Source organism: Micromys minutus (genome assembly GCF_963924665.1).
Source record: "Micromys minutus genome assembly, chromosome: 3".
NCBI classification, from domain to species: Eukaryota; Metazoa; Chordata; class Mammalia; order Rodentia; family Muridae; genus Micromys; species Micromys minutus.
This window is the reverse complement of record NC_137972.1, coordinates 54740620-54756610: the sequence shown is the minus strand read 5'-3', so window position 1 is coordinate 54756610 and position 15991 is coordinate 54740620. Positions and strand designations below refer to the sequence as shown.

The 15991-nt window shown below is 50.0% G+C and overlaps 1 protein-coding gene across 7 annotated transcripts in view; it reads left to right on the top strand.

Annotated features, from left to right (window-relative positions):
* Nucleotides 1-15683, top strand: part of SLC41A3 (solute carrier family 41 member 3) — a 45176-nt gene extending 29493 nt beyond the window's left edge. For 6 of the 7 annotated variants that reach the window (XM_080915012.1, XM_080915007.1, XM_080915008.1 and 3 more), the window contains 7 exons: nucleotides 3398-3542; nucleotides 5823-5969; nucleotides 7246-7390; nucleotides 10118-10197; nucleotides 11426-11560; nucleotides 13571-13719; nucleotides 14787-15683. In XM_080915012.1, coding sequence (XP_080771138.1) covers nucleotides 3398-3542; nucleotides 5823-5969; nucleotides 7246-7390; nucleotides 10118-10197; nucleotides 11426-11560; nucleotides 13571-13719; nucleotides 14787-14999 — 1014 coding nt within the window. In that variant the 3' untranslated portion in view covers nucleotides 15000-15683. The remainder of the gene's footprint in view (nucleotides 1-3397; nucleotides 3543-5822; nucleotides 5970-7245; nucleotides 7391-10117; nucleotides 10198-11425; nucleotides 11561-13570; nucleotides 13720-14786) is intronic. The other variant, XM_080915011.1, reaches the window with a different exon arrangement.
* The last annotated feature ends 308 nt before the right edge of the window (nucleotides 15684-15991 follow it).

The following is a 15991-nucleotide window of genomic DNA, read 5'->3' as shown; positions in this document are numbered from 1 at the left end:
TCTCTCTCTCTCTCTCTCTCTCACACACACACACACACACACACACACACACACACACACACACACATCTGTCTGTGTGTCTGTTACAAGTACCGGGACTGAAACCCAGAGTCTCACATGAACTGGATAAGCATTCTGTCACTGAACCAGGTCTCCAGCAGTTTGTGACCTTCTGACCAGTTTTAATCTTAGATTTTTTCCCCCTCTGGGAAAAAGACAACCATCCCAACAAATATCCAGGTGGTTAAGTCTTAACTGGTACCAGCAGGAGCATGGGAGTGTCTGCTCCAGAATTGCCAGAATGGAAACTATCCCTTCAAAACTACACACCCACACCCACCCCCATGCCCTGCACATGCCCACAGAGAACTCTGACTTGTGCCACGGAGTTCTTTGCTGTACATGCCATTCTGTAGCTCGTGTTTCCCCTGTGACTCGCTACACAGCACAGCCACCGGAACAGTGTGTGAACAAACAGGTATTCTTGTCTATTACCCACCAACCCAACTCTGTTCACACACAAATGCTTCTCTGGAGAAGATGCTGGTCTCAAGCCCACCCCCAACTCCCACTCCAGTCTTTATCTGCATCAGTGAATAAGGGAACCAGCTCACACATGCCTGCCAGTGAGTTTCTTCTGTTACCAACTTCTTAGTCTCAGACTTACGTAGTCAGTGAGTCTGTTTTCCACCGTTGGGACAAAGATGCCTGAGACAGTACATTTATATAGAGGGAAGGTGTCTCAGTCAGGGTTTCTATTCCTGCACAAATTTCATTATGACCAAGAAGCAAGTTGGGGAGGAAAGTTTATTCAGCTTACACTTCCACAGTGCTGTTCATCACCAAAGGAAGTCAGGATTGGAACTCAAACAGGTCAGGAAGCAGGAGCTAATGCAGAGACCATGGAGGGATGTTACTTACTGGCTTGCTCCCCCTGGCTTTCTCAGATTGCTTTCTTATAGAACCCAGGTCTGCCAGCCCAGGGATGGCACCACCCACAATGGGCTGGGCCCTCCCCCCTTGATCACTAGTTGAAAAATGGCTCAGAGCTGGATCTCATGGAGGCATTTCCTCACCTTAGGCTCCTTTCTCTGTGATAACTCCAGCTTGTGTCAAGTTGACACAAAACCAGCCAGTACAGAAGGTCTGCTTGGCTCACTGTTTCCTAGATTCCTGTCACCATTGGGTCCATAGTGATGCATTGATAGAGCAAAGCTGCTTGCCTCATGGTGTCTAGGAAGCAAATTAGAATGGGGGACACTCTCCCAGAGACTTAAGATTTCCCAGGAAACTCTGCCCCTTACTAGTCCACACTCCTTCCTGTAACTGAAGACCAGACTTAAAGCACGGGCATTCTGAGTTCAAGTTAATAGCACAAGGCCTGGAGGATAAAGAATAGGCCTGTCCACCATTTCCATTGACTGTATGTGATCAGCACCAGGTGCCTGACACCAAGGATACCAGCATCCGCTGGCGTGCCTCGTATTAGATTCTTCTTAGACTCTTGAAAACTAGGGAAGTCAATAATACTGCTGTATATAAATAACTCCATGGTATCTTCATCATATGGGCACCACACATAAACTTTGTTTATAATATGCTATATAGAGAGATTCTTTTTGCAGTATTGACAGTTGAATGACATGCATCTAGGTGGGTGCTCTACCGCCTAGCTGTATCTCCTGCTTTTATTTTTTTTACTTTCTATTTTGAGATAAGGGCTTGCAAAGTTTCCCAGGCTGGCTTTGAACTCACTCTGTGGCCCAGGCAGGCCTTGTCTTGTTACCTCAGTCTCCAGAGCAGCAGATAGAATAAGTGTCACCATGCCTGGCTTTGTACTTCTCTTTGTGGGTTTTATGCTGTATCTTTAAAAGAAGGCCTTTGCTGGCCAGAGATATTTTTAAACATCTACTCGTTTCTTACTAGATTGCATGTATAGTAGCTGACCTTGATCTCTTGATCCTCCTGCCATGGCTCTAACTGTGGGAACGGGCATGGGGGAACTATGCCTGGCTGCAAATGTCTTGATAATACTATCACATTTCCCTTTATTTCATACCATGGGTTTAGTTTAAGTGTATAAAGCAGGGCGGGGAGCCCATCTTTTTTCTGGTCACAGTCCTTCAGTTTCCTTTGTTCTGATTAATTAATATTCACTCACTGAGATCATATATCCAGGATACATCTTCTTCATCCCTTCTCCACTATCTTCGATATACAGAGCAATTTCCTCTACTTGCCTTCTGGGCTCAGACAGCAACAGGCTGCTCTTGCCTCTCCGGCTTCATGGTACCTTATGGCTCATATTTTACAATGTACTTGATGTGTTTTACAATGTATTTGATATATACCAGTAACCCCCTCCCCACCTCCCTCCAACAAATGTCTTGGCTCTGCACCTGTGGTTACTCATCTCTGTGGCCTCTGGAGCGAGTCATCAGACACCATGAGAAGTCTTGTGGGGACTCTGCTTGGAATACGTTTGTTAACCTGGGACTTTTGTCATGCTCACCGCACAGACACCAAACCTGAGTTCAGTCCCCAGAACCGTCATAAAAAGCCCAATGTGGTGCTGTGCACCTGCAGTCTCAGCACAGGAGGATGCCTGGGACTTGCTGGCCAGCCAGCCTTATGTGAAAACAGCCCCACATCCATGTCTCAAAAAAGTGGGAGCCATAAGATGGCTCAGCTGGTAAAGGTGCTTACTAGCTGCCAAACTACATCCAGTCCCTGGGACCCACATGATGGAAGGAAACAGCCAGCGCCACATGGTATCCTCTGATCTCTGCATATGAACATACACACACATGCATGTGTGTGCACACACAAACACATGCACTCACGTGCATACATGCGTGCGTACACACACTTCCCTGCTCTTCTTGTCCATAGACATTACAACGCTCTACCTGCGTTCCTTCATCCTTTGGTAATGGGCACCATTTCATAGTCATTTTGGGTTAGGGGTCTGGATGCTGGTTCAGACCTGGGCTCCAGGTGGTGGGGGTCTTAGTGGCCCAGAGCATCGTGCTTCAGAGACAGAGATGTAGCTCTAAGGAGAATGTGAGAGGAAGACAGGATAGCAAGGGTGTGAGACATGCACATGTGACATTGTGTCTGGGGCTACCGTGGGAATGAGAGGCCAATCAGAGGCATAGGTCCCTGCAAGACTCTGTTCTCCTCCTGCAGGTGGCATCTCACAGGGGACAGAGGTAGACAGGGAGGCTCTCCAGGGAGTTACCTTGGATGGAAATGCTGAGGAGGAAAAAGAAAATGCCCAGGGTGAAGGATAGAAAGTCTTGTTTGACCCTTGAGGTGACCAAACATCAGAAAGAAGGACAGGGAGGGCAACAGTGGTCAGGGACCCTTCTCATGGGTCTGATTTCTGTCTTGACAGGTGCAGGCCACTGTTGTGGGGCTCCTGGCTGCAGTGGCCTCCCTGATGCTGGGCACAGTGTCCCAAGAGGAGTTGGATTGGGCCAAGGTGGCCTTACTATGCACAAGCAGCGTCATCACTGCCTTCCTTGCTGCCTTGGCGCTAGGTGAGCCATGCCCCATGTACCCAGGCCCCATGTACCCAGGTCCCATGTACCCAGGCCCCATGTACCCAGGCCCCATGTACCCAGGCCCCATGTACCCAGGTCCCATGTACCCAGGCCCCTTGTACCCAGGCCCCATGTACCCAGGCCCCATGTACCCAGGCCCCTTGTACCCAGGCCCCATGTACCTCAGGCCCCATGTACCCAGGTCCCATGTACCCAGGTCCCATGTACCCAGGCCCCATGTACCCCAGGCCCCATGTACCCCAGGCCCCATGTACCCAGGCCCCATGTACCCAGGCCCCATGTACCCAGGCCCCATGTACACAGGCCCCATGTACCCCAGGCCCCATGTACCCAGGCCCCATGTACCCAGGCCCCATGTACCCAGGCCCCATGTACCCAGGCCCCATGTACCCCAGGTCCCATGTACCCCAGGTCCCATGTACCCCAGGTCCCATGTACCCCAGGTCCCATGTACCCCAGGCCCCATGTACCCAGGCCCCATGTACCCAGGCCCCATGTACCCAGGCCCCAAGTACCCAGGCCCCATGTACCCCAGGCCCCATGTACCCAGGCCCCTTGTACCCCAGGCCCCATGTATCCCAGGCCCCATGTACCCCAGGTCTCATGTACCCCAGGTCCCATGTACCCCAGGCCCCTTGCACTCCAGGCTCCTTGCACCCCAGGCCCCTTGCACCCCAGGCCCCTTACACCCCAGGCCCCTTGTACCCCAGACCCCATGTGCCCCAGGCCCCTTGTACCCCAGGCTCCAGGCCCCAGGCTTTGGGCCCTAGGCCAGCTGCTTCTCTGCTGTTTTGTTAAGGTTCTCAGAGAGGTTTGCAGTGAGGCTGCTGTGGAACTGCAGGGGTGTGGTAGTGAGTGGAAAAAACCCACTTGGTCCTCAGTCAGCCTTGTACCCTCTCCCAGGCATGTATGTACGTGTGTGTGTGTGTGTGTGTGTGTGTGTGTGTGTGTGTTAGTGTGTGTGTGTGTGTGTGTGTGTGTGTGTACATGAATACACAGCATATGCATGCCCAAGGGAGCTCTGCTGTCTCTTCTCTCAGCCTTGACAGACAGCTGAAGTCAGATACCTGAGCAAGGCAGCTTTCTTCATCTAGTTTGTTGGCTAGATGTGTCAATAGTGCGACATAGAGAAGCATGTGCAAATTAGCTCACAATTATAACAAGACTCCTGCCTCAGCTTCGTGACTGCTGGGATTACAAGCATACATAATGGTTTTTAACAAACATTCCCAAACCAGCAGTGTCTGTCATGGGGCTTCAGTGGGACCAGTGCCAGCTCGTGGGCTCAGTTGTGTAAATTCAGGTCCACTTGGAGCTGGAGTTTAGAAAGAAGATGCAGGGCTCTGGCTTGCTCACACAGGACACAATGGGCATGTGGTGGCAGGATCAAGACAGCATTGAGGGGGAATGTAGTCCTTTTTCTTTTTAACTCCATTCATTTTGTGGTGCTAGGAACCAAGCATAGGGCCTTGCTGTAACTGTTTTGAGACACGGGATTCTTAAATAGTGTTAAATCCTAAAAGCCAAGATGCATGTTTTGAAGAACCAAGGAGAGCCTGCTGAAATAGGCTAAGCCCTGGCTAGCAATTAATGAAGCTGGCAAGACTACAGGGCAGGTGTCCTCAGACAGAACAGAGTGTCCTGGGGCTGAAACTGTGGAGATGTCCTGCTCTGATCTCCCAGCCAAGCCATGAGGCCCATCACCATTCACTCTTTAAGATCATGTGTTTCGTCCGTGTGACTCAGGGACAGTATAGCTGGGCTCCTAGGATAAGAGACTCTCGGGATGTCTCTAATTTCTGGGCAGAGCCTTTCATCCCAGTGATGTCAGGACATACATCCACCTGTCCTCCCTTCCCATCCTCCATCAGTGCTATGTCTCACATATAGATTGCTCAGAGGACTCAGCAGATACTGGAGGCCAGGTCCCTCTGCCCCTCAGGCTACTTTTGCTTAGAGCATCCTTGGAACAGCTCTCCATGCAGTAGAAGGTGTGAATGCTGTGTCCCTGTAATTCCAAGTGGTTCCAGAGGTCAGAGGCTACCTGCTTGCTCACGTGTGCCTTCAGGGTTTTCAGGCCACCCCTTTGTCACCCCCATGGGTTCCTAGGGAGGCAGGCAGCCTGTTGAGCATCTAGACCTTCATAGATATAACTATCAAGTTTCTGACCACCTGCTTGACCCTCCCTGGGGGTTGGGAGCCTCTAAGTGATCTCACCACCAACTACTCCCTGGGCCTCTGCTCCTCCTGCTGCAGGAGTTCTAATGATCTGCATAGTGATTGGTGCTCGGAAGTTTGGGGTCAACCCTGATAATATCGCCACACCCATTGCAGCCAGCCTGGGAGACCTCATCACACTGTCCATCCTGGCCCTGATGAGCAGCTTCTTCTACAGCCACAAAGGTATGGAAGGCTCTAGGAAGGGGTGTGCACAGATATCACACACACACACACACACACACACACACACACTCGTTTGAGAAATAAACACCAGGTACAGAGAAAACAGTATGGCCTCCACTGTACCAGGGGTACCTCTGTACAGTCTGGATTGATTCCTGTACTGTTTGTTCTCTTAGGCGACAGTGGAGTCAGGTAAGATGACCTACTTGTACTTTTAGGTCTGATTTGCATAGGAGTTCATTATTTGCATTTGATTTGCAAAGTAAATAAAAGCGCCAATGCCCCCTCCTCTCACCTCACTGCCTTGGCTCAGGAAGAGGGTGGGCCTGGCCCCAGGAGGTAGGTCTTCAGTGACTGGGAAGTGAGTTAGCTCACACGTGCCAGGAGCTGTCAGGAAGATGGATGAGTGTGAAGTGGGAGCTGGACAGCTCCTGGCAAAAGTTGTGGAGAACCTGGACAAGGCGCCTTCCCGAGTGTCTTGTAAGAAGAACTTGCACTGGCTACTGTGTCCGAGTGATAGTGGCCTGCTTAGAGTCTGAGGGACCTGCCTTCCAGCTCTGAGGATGGTACAGATACTGGCCGTATCTACCTCGAAGCACTTTGTCTATAGCTAGCCTACAGCGCCTGTGGCAAATGAAGGGACCACAGTTGTGGGCTGTGGAGAATAAGGGGGGGGTGACGCCACACCCAGAGACACCACCCAGAGCAGAGTAGGACGCACACTATGTCTAACCATCTAGCTGCTCAGGAGGGTAGGAACAGATGGAGGATGATTCCATAACAAGTCAGTATTCTATGCACATGTGGGAAGTGGAGTCAGAGAGAGGCTGGAAGAGAGCAGAGGCCCTGGCTCTGGGAAAGAAGTGGATACCAGGCCAGCCCGATCCGTATCCCACCATAATACAGAATGTCTCATCCAGGAGAAAGCTTCCTTCTGATCCACCCCTGCGGCCGTGTGCCCTGGTAACTGCCTCTTTGCTTTTCTGTGGTTTGGGGGCCTCTAAGCATGACAGTTTTGTGGAAAACTGTCATGCACCTGCTACCTGTTGGTACCCTGTCCCAGTGCTGTCTATTATGACACTGGCGTCAGAGACGAGCAGGGATGGGGCAGGACACGGGGGCTTCCCAGTTGCTTAGCTGTTGCTCTCTGGCACATCTAGTGGGCCAGCCTCTCAAAACGGCAAGTGTCCTTGGTTCCCAACTTATATCTTACCTATGAACAACTCCTATGTGCCAGCCTTGGCCATTTGAGCTATGCGTGTCTTCTTTCCCTCAGACACATGGTACCTGACACCTCTGGTCTGCCTCGGCTTCTTGGCTCTCACCCCTCTGTGGATCTTCATTGCCAAGCAGAACCCACCCATCATGAAGATCCTGAAGTATGGTTGGTTTCCCATCATCCTAGCTATGATCATCAGCAGGTGAGCAGCGTGGAACAACGGTCTCTCAGTTCTGTGACAGAAATTCCCATCAGAAACAACTTCAGGGAAGGAAGGCCTATTTTTCTCTCGGTTGCAGAGGGTCCAGGCTGTGATCATTAGGTCATGTGCTCTTGGATAGACCATGGCTCAGAAGCACATCACAGTGAAGCGCCATTCACTTCAGAGGTGCTTAGGATATGGGAAGAGGCCAGGCCAAGATGTGGCCTCCAGGGAGTCACATCCCTAGTAACTGCCTCCTTATAGCTAACCATACCTCCCAACAGGAAGATTCTTAATCTATAAAGAGATCAGTCCACCCATCAAGTCAGAGCTCCAATGATCAGTCACAACCAAACCCTCTCTGGAAATGTCCTGGCAGACAGATGCAGTGCTGATTGCTTAGTGAGTCTAAATCTGTTACAGTATAAGCAGGCAAAGTGCCTTCGATGTCAGCACCCTGGATGCAAAGGCAGGGGGATCTGTCTGAATCTGAGGCCAAGCCTACATGAGTTCAAGGCTGTTTAGGGTTACATAATGAGACCTTAAAAAAAATAGCCATCACACTCCACCCCCTATCAAGTTGGCACACAAGAGAAGTCCCTTCAAACCATAACATCCCACTGTCCCTCCCCAAAGCTCACCTCTGTCTCACAGTGTAAAATGTGTGCAGGTTAGCAGCAAGCATCAGCATGGTGCTAACAATCCCCTCATTATCCAGCAATCTAAGCTCAATCTAAGACTCTATCAAGAGTCTTATCTTAGACTCAATTTAAGAGTCTCAATTCTGAGACTCTAGACTCTGCAAGTCAAAAAACAAGTTGTATGTTCCCAACCCACAGTAGGTCAGAAAACATAGTAGACTACCAGTGTAAGACTGTATCATGGCAATGCGGGTATTACATCTCTAGCCCTGTGTCTGGCATCGGGGACACATGGTTGCATGATGTGAGTTTATGGGATTAGGAAGTCCAGCACCTATAACCTTTCAGTAGGTCCCACTGGGCCTCTATATTTTACTGCCTCCATTCCCTGGCACCTTGAACACCCTGGAGTCCCCCTTCAGCCTAGGTGTGACCCTCTTAGCTTGACACATCACTCCCTCAGGCTGCCTTAAGAGATCCTCACCGCACCTACACTGAAGTAAGGTCTACCTCTAGCTCAGAGTGCATGGGTGGCTCAGTTCAGAAAGACACTCCCTAGCTAGCCCTGCAGGTACGGGGGGAGTCCGGCCACAGAGGAACTCCCGAGGGAATGCCATTCAAATGCATTTATAACTAAACTTTCATGCATCCGGTCAGTTCCTGAGATGCGCTCAGGTATTCCTGTTGTCCCAGTTCAAAGTGCTTGGCTTCTCTTGACTGTCACTAATCTTTGACAGCTGATCCTCTGCAACTTTTCTACACTTGTACATTTTTCTCAAGTCCTTCTGATCTGCTTTCTGCTCCCATTTCTCACTGTTAATCTAACTAAAAAGAACCAGAATCACTCCACCACAGCCTGAGTGCTGTGCCGCCTCAACATTTCCACCAAATAAGTGTTTGTATCCAGCTCCACTACTTCCAAGCATAACCCAAATAAGCGAAATTCCTTTTTACCCCTTCATACGTAGATACATTTTATTTTGAGCAAACTCACACCCCAGGCTTCCACACCCAACCCCACCAGGATTCTCATCCACTCCTCTGAGGCAGAGTGCAGAAGTACTGGCAGCCTCTGCTGAGGCTGAAGCAGAGAAAGAGAGAACTGGACAGCCCAGCTCCATGACCTGTCCTGATGCTGTGGTTGATACTGACTGATTAGACACCTGTGTAGGTTTCTTAGGGTTACTATTCGTCTTAGTGAGGTTCTCCATTGCTGTGAAGAGACACTACAACCAAGGCAACTCTCATAACCAAGGCAGCTCTTAGGAAGAACAACATTTAATTGAAGCTGGCTTACAGGTTCAGAAGTTCAGTCCGTTATCATCAAGTGTGCAGGCAGACATGTGTGGAGAAGGAGCTGAGAATTCCTCGTTTTGATCGGAAGGCAGCCAGGAGAAGACTGGTTCGTCTGCACTGGGTGGAGCTTGAGTATAGAACAGCTAAGCTAACCCCCTGCAGTGACACACTTCATCCAACAAGGCCACACCTCCTGGTAGTGTCACTTTCCGTTGACCAAGCATATTCAAACCGCCACCACACTATCGCTCTGAGAAAACACCAGGACCAAAATCAACTTGGGGAGGAAGGGACTGTATCAAGCTTATAACTTAAGAGTCTATTGCTAAGGGAAGTCAAGCCAGGAGCTCAAAAAAGAACTCTAGAGAAGTGCAGTTTACTGGCTTGGTCCCCATAGCTTGCTCAGGTTGCTTTCTTATATACCCCAAGGTACCACCCACAGTGGGCTGGGCCCCGGTGTCACTCATCAATCAAGAAAATGCATCACAGACTTGTTTTCAGGCTGTGATGGACTTAATTAAGGTTCCTTCTTTCCAGACATGTATAGGTTTACATCAGGCTGACCAAAGCCACCCAGTTCTCACCCTAGTCACTGTCCCAGCATAGCTGTTGGTGAGATCTGGAGGGCTGGAGGGCTGGCCCCAGCATGATCTCCGGTAGGAAACTGAGGTCCGCTCTGTGGTTGTGGCAGACATTCTGTGCAGGGAAGGGATGCTTTTTCCAAGTCCAGTAAGGTGGCCAGTGGGTACTTAGCCTGGCCATTCTAATGTCAGCTCCATTCTTTCCCCAGTTTTGGAGGCCTCATCTTGAGCAAAACCATTTCGAAACATGAGTTCAAAGGCATGGCTGTCCTGACTCCAGTCATTTGTGGTAAGTGGTGGGTGGGTCTCCTCTTGGGGATCATAGGCTGGGTAGGGACTGAACACCTCACAACCTGAGCCCTCACAGCCCACAGGGTCTATCAGCTTGATTTTCTCGGATGCAAAAGATCTAAAGAAAGCCCACAGCGTAAGAGGAATGAAGCACACCGCCTGCTTTCGACAGTGTCTCACTTTGTATATCAGGGCACTCTGGAACTCTGTGCACTGCAGGTTGACGATCTTTCTACCTCAGCCTCCCAAGTACTGGTCTTGTAGGTGTGAGCACGAGGCCAAGTTTTCCTAGTTTGTTTTAGAGTCACTGGTGACATTAAAACTTAGACATTTACACATGAGACTCTAGATTTCTGTCTTCATCTTAAAAATAAAGCCCTTGACAGTAGTGGGTTTACTTTCTGGGCCTGGTGACAGCCAGCAAGACCTGTGTGGCACTCAGCCCCACATGTCTCCACTGTCCTGCATAGACTCACTTCCTCCCACTGCCTTACTGTCATTGGTCTGCAGGCTTTGGGGTGTTGACACCCTCATGTCTCTCCTCACTGGGGCTAGCCAGAGGCCACTCCTGGCCTTAAGGAAGTACTGCCTACCCTACCCTTCCTGCCATGCCAGCTGTGGGAAGCTGGATTCTGGTTACCTGGGAGCCGACAGGTTAAGAGAGGTTGGGAATTGGCATAAAGAGCCGAATCTATAAACAAAACAAATTTCTTTCCCTTCTTCTTTTTAAAGTTGTGTATAGTCAAGTGTAATGAATATCCAGCCATCCTCTGCCTGCAGGTCAATGCGATTCTCCACTGGGGCCACCCATATGACTGGTCTCAGACCCTGGGTGTCCCTGGCCTCGCTAGGGAAAGTTGTTACTAGGTTGTGGACTCCTGTCAGGAACATGCCTGTCCTCTGCCAGCTCCCAAGAGAAGGCTGTGACCAGCTAGACCATCCCATCCTGCAGGGATCACATACTTACCAGGATGTCCCAGAATTCCAGGGCATGAACAGGGTCTTACTCCTCTGAGCTCTTGGGTCCTATTAATGTTTTATATACCTTTCTTCAGCCTCTTGAGTCTCCCTGAAGACACCCTTCACCGGGTGCCCAGAAAACCTGAGTGGCAAGGAAAGAGGAGATAAGAAATACTGACCAATCAAGGACACCACCCTAAGCACAGCATTATACAGGAAGAGCTAGAAGCCAGAGGTTGAGCTTGCCACACTCTCTCTCCTCCCAGGTGTTGGTGGCAACCTGGTGGCCATTCAGACCAGCCGCATCTCCACCTTTCTCCACATGTGGAGCACACCTGGGGTCCTCCCCGTCCAGATGAAGAGATTCTGGCCTAACCCTTGCTCCACTTTCTGCTCCTCAGGTTAGTATGCTGCGTGATGAGGCCACATGACCATTTTGATCCCCCACCCCCTTGTTTCTGATGTTTGCAAGGGGTCTCACTACACCGCCCAGGCTAGCCTTGAATCCCTGGACTCAGGTGACAATGCTCTCTACCTTGAAAGTAGTGGTGACCACATGTGCATGGTCCCATGTTCTCTAATGTTCTCATAAACTGGAGCACAGCTTTCTGTTATTTATGCATCATGCACTTTGCTTAATTCCCGCTGCTCACACATGGTTTTCCTACAGATTTTCTTGAGTGTTTAGTCCAGCTGCCCCACTTGGCATATGCTCCTAAAAGCTGCATATTTGGGGTATTCACCCCCTCCACAGATTCCCTCTTAGGCTTTCTTTACATACCCCTACAAAGAAAAGTGGAGGCTGAGGAGGTGGCTGGGTCAGAACAGGCTTGCTGTACAAGTGTAAGGACCTGAGTCCAACCCCAAAACCTGCACTACAAATCCAAAACAACAGCAAAGAACAGGCATAGGCCACTTGTGTCCCCAGTACTGGGAAGTGACCCCGAGTAGGTTCCTAGGGCTTATTGGTCAGCGAGCCTCACCCCATGGATGAGCTTCAGGCCAATCAATAAGAGACACTGTCTGAAAAATAAACAGCTACTGAAGGTCTCCCCCCCCCACCGTCTCTCTCTGTCTCTCTCTCTCTCTCACACACACACACACACACACACACACAAAGTGTCTTGGAATGTAGCTCAGGTGACTGTGTTCAAGTCTCAGCACCATGGACATGGTGGTGCACACCTGAAATCCCAGTATTCAGGAGAATCAGAAGTTAGAGGCCATCCTGGTCTGTATGATACCCTGCTCCTCTTCCCTCCCCCACCCCCCAAATGGTTTCTGTGGAGCTGGGCCTTGAGCATGCGCAGCAAAATGCAGTGTCACTGAGCTACCCTATCTTAACAAGCAAACCAACCGAAAACAGGACCACTGTGTGTGTTTGCCCCAGTCCACTGCTCCTTTAGTCCATGTTGTTGGAGTTTCCGAGTTTGATGTGGAATCTCTTACCTTTTCCTGACTGTCTCAGAGGACAGCGATGGCTTTTACTGTACGACCGTGTTTAAGAAGGGGGCCATGTTCACTTGTTGTAATTTCCAAGGGTTTTACTGTTGGGTTTGAGTGGGGAGAAGTCCCCTCTCTAGGGCTCCTTAAACTCAGAGAACAGAAAAAAGTCAAGCTCGGATGTAACTGGTGCCTCAGCTGCACAGACAGGGCTGACGTAGGAGGAGCCACCCAGGGGCCATAAAAGCATTTCACACTCTTCAGTCTCTCCTCCACCCCAGTGTCAGACCTCAGCCTATGTCCCTTTTACCCAGGGATCTTTAGGGGAGCTTCCCCCATTTATACACACTTCCTGGTCTGAAGTTGTTTTTATTTTTATCCATCAATTCATCTACCCATCCATCCATCCATCTCTATGTATGTATGTATGTATGTATGTATGTATGTATGTATGTGTCTGTCTGTCTGTCTGTCTGTCTATCTTATCTATTTATGTATCTATGTATCTATCTATGTATCTATCTGTCTATCTTATCTATCAATCTATGTATGTATGTATGTATGTATGTATGTATGTATCTGTCTATCTATCTATCTATCTATCTGTCTGTCTGTCTATCTTATCTATGTATCTATGTATCTATGTATCTATCTATCTATCTATCTATCTATGTATCTATGTATCTATCTATCTATCTATCTATCTATCTATCTATCTATCTTTTAGTATTCCTTGCCATTTGAAATGACCTCTGTTTGGCCACTTAAATCATTCTGATCTCTTTCCTCAGATGTCAGCCCCTTGAAGGAAGGGAAGGCTAGGACTGAGTTCTCACTTAATAGAGTGTGCCACATCCTAGGTGTTAATAGGTGAAGGAACTTGGGTGCCTTGTTGGGGACTCTTCTTTGCCAAGATGGCCTCTGCAAGTAGCTAGGTTTTGTGACCCTCTTGGTCCCATTCCTTCTAGAAATCAATTCTGTGTCAGCACGAGTCCTACTCTTTCTGGTGGTCCCAGGACACCTGATTTTCTTCTACCTCATCTGCCTGGTGGAAGACCAGTCAGTGACAAGCAGCAAGATCTTCATGTTTCTGTACCTGATGGCGGGCCTGATCCAGGTGAGGATGACAGTGGCAAGGACACACAGCCTTTAGGGCTCCTCAGGCAATGTCAGTAGTCCTGTGGGAGGTACTGAGTACAGTTGCCATCATGGTGACATGGACTAGACAGAGGCCACCATGCTATGTGCCACACACCTTGCACCATGTCCCCACCATATCCTGCATAGTTGCACCTCACACTGAACACGTCACTCACTTTGTACCGCACTCCACACGCCACACAGAATGCCGGAGGATCAGCATGGATGCCTCCAGGCAGGATGGCATGGACACCGCTGAGGTACCCGCTGGCTAATGTCCCCGGTGGCCTAGAGTGTCAGCATAGAGGCCAATAGACACCGTGGTAGTTTCAGGGGGGTTCACTGAAGCATTTCCTTGTCTCTACACTCCGGCAAGTTCAAGTTTACAGGGACACACTGTAGGGCCATGTGGATTGTTCCTTGGAAGCTTCCTGAGGGGCTCACCAAACCTCCCAAAGGGAAGGGGTTCGAGCAGGGAGGGTCCTGGCTGGTGAGTGGCATCAGGTCCCTGTAGAACTTCAGAGGCCAGAGCAGGACCCAGCTGCTAGGAAGGGCACATGGTGGTAGAGCCCAGGGCCTGCTTTAGACTGAGTCCAGCCCTGTTCCATGTTGCTGGGTAATGAAGTTGATTTGCTCACACTTACAGTTGTTGGGGGATTCCAACCAGCATATGACAGGCTTTGGAAAGTGGATAGAGAGGAACCAGCTGTGGGTGTGCATGAGAAGGCCAGTCAGCAGCAATGACCTGGCCTTGCTCCTTAATGACCAACCTGTTTTGAGAACCCAGGGGACAAGAAGTATCAGTTTATTCATGATCTTCCCATTTCTCACTAGGCTTCAGCTCAGAAAGGTTCCCTCCACCTCAGGGAGGGAACCAAGCTTCCAGCACATGACTAAGACACTGCGGGCCCCAAGCAAAGCTGGAGGAAGGGAACATGTGGGGTTGGTCCTTCCACCTTGGTAGTGCCCTTGGAATCCAGCCGGTATTCTTGGTTGTCCTTGGCCCTCTGACTTGTGTTTTCTACCTCTTTGCTCTTCTGGCAGGTGGTAATCCTGCTGTATCTGGCAGAAGTGATGGTTCGGCTGACCTGGCACCAAGCCCTGGATCCTGACAACCACTGTATCCCCTACCTCACGGGCCTGGGGGACCTGCTAGGCACTAGCCTGCTGGCACTGTGTTTCCTCCTGGACTGGTTACTGAGGGGCAGAGCTAATCTTGCAGAGCTGGTCTCAGAGCTGGTCTCAGTGCCTCCCTGACTGAACCTACCACCTACAGGTCTCCATGAAACGTTCCCTCACGTCCACAGTGTCTGGCAGGCCATTCCCCCTGCTGAGGCCTCAAGCTGCTAAACATTTGCTTGGGCAGTGGCCTCACCAGTCTGCCAGGGAGTCAAGCACACATCTTGATTCTGAAGTTGGGAGCCGAACCTGAGGTAGAGCCCTGACATCAGGAGCTCTGCTTGCAAGTGTGTGACTATGTATGCCTGGATATTACGTGCATGTATGTGGTGTGTGTGTGTGTGTGTGTGTGTGTGTGTGTGTGTGTGTGTGTGTGTGCGTGCATGGGGGTAGGGCAGGCTGTTTTAACCTGAAGATGCTGAGGAAGGAGCCTGTTGGTACAACCTGTATTGGTGATCCATGGGGGGATCAGGAGGGAACTTTTGTGCTCCCAGGTCTCAGGACTACCCATGCCCTGACTTTGCTGCCATCACTGGGCTGGCTCTCTGGGTTCATGCCACTAGTGCTCTGGGCCCAGTGACTGTGCACTTTTCACCCCAGGCAGGCCCTGTGTATAATCTGTAATCACCCCTCATCTATAATCCAGCTTTAATCTTGTGGCTGCTTTCCTTTTATTTCCCACTTACTCTTTTATAGCAGAACTTACTGTTTTATAGCAGAACCTTCTGTTTAGGTTCTGGTGATCAAGAGATATATAATAAAACATAGCTGATATTGCACTTGGTGTCTTTCGTCCTTCAGGTAGTTGGGGGTGGGGGTTGGGGGTGAGGCTCAATCTCCAAGCGGTAGATGACTTTTCTATAGTGCAGTATTTCTTAGGGTTTGGTTGAGTGTGCATGTCACCTGCCAACTGCTTAAGGAAAGAGGATGTGCTGGCTCAATACTGTGCCTGTCCATCTCCAGCCAGACTCCTGTTTGCCAGGCCCAGGTAGAAGCTCAGGGCCTGGAAAATAGTTGATGTCCCACGAGTTCACCTTTCTTGTGGGCACAGAGCCAGATGGGATGGAGAA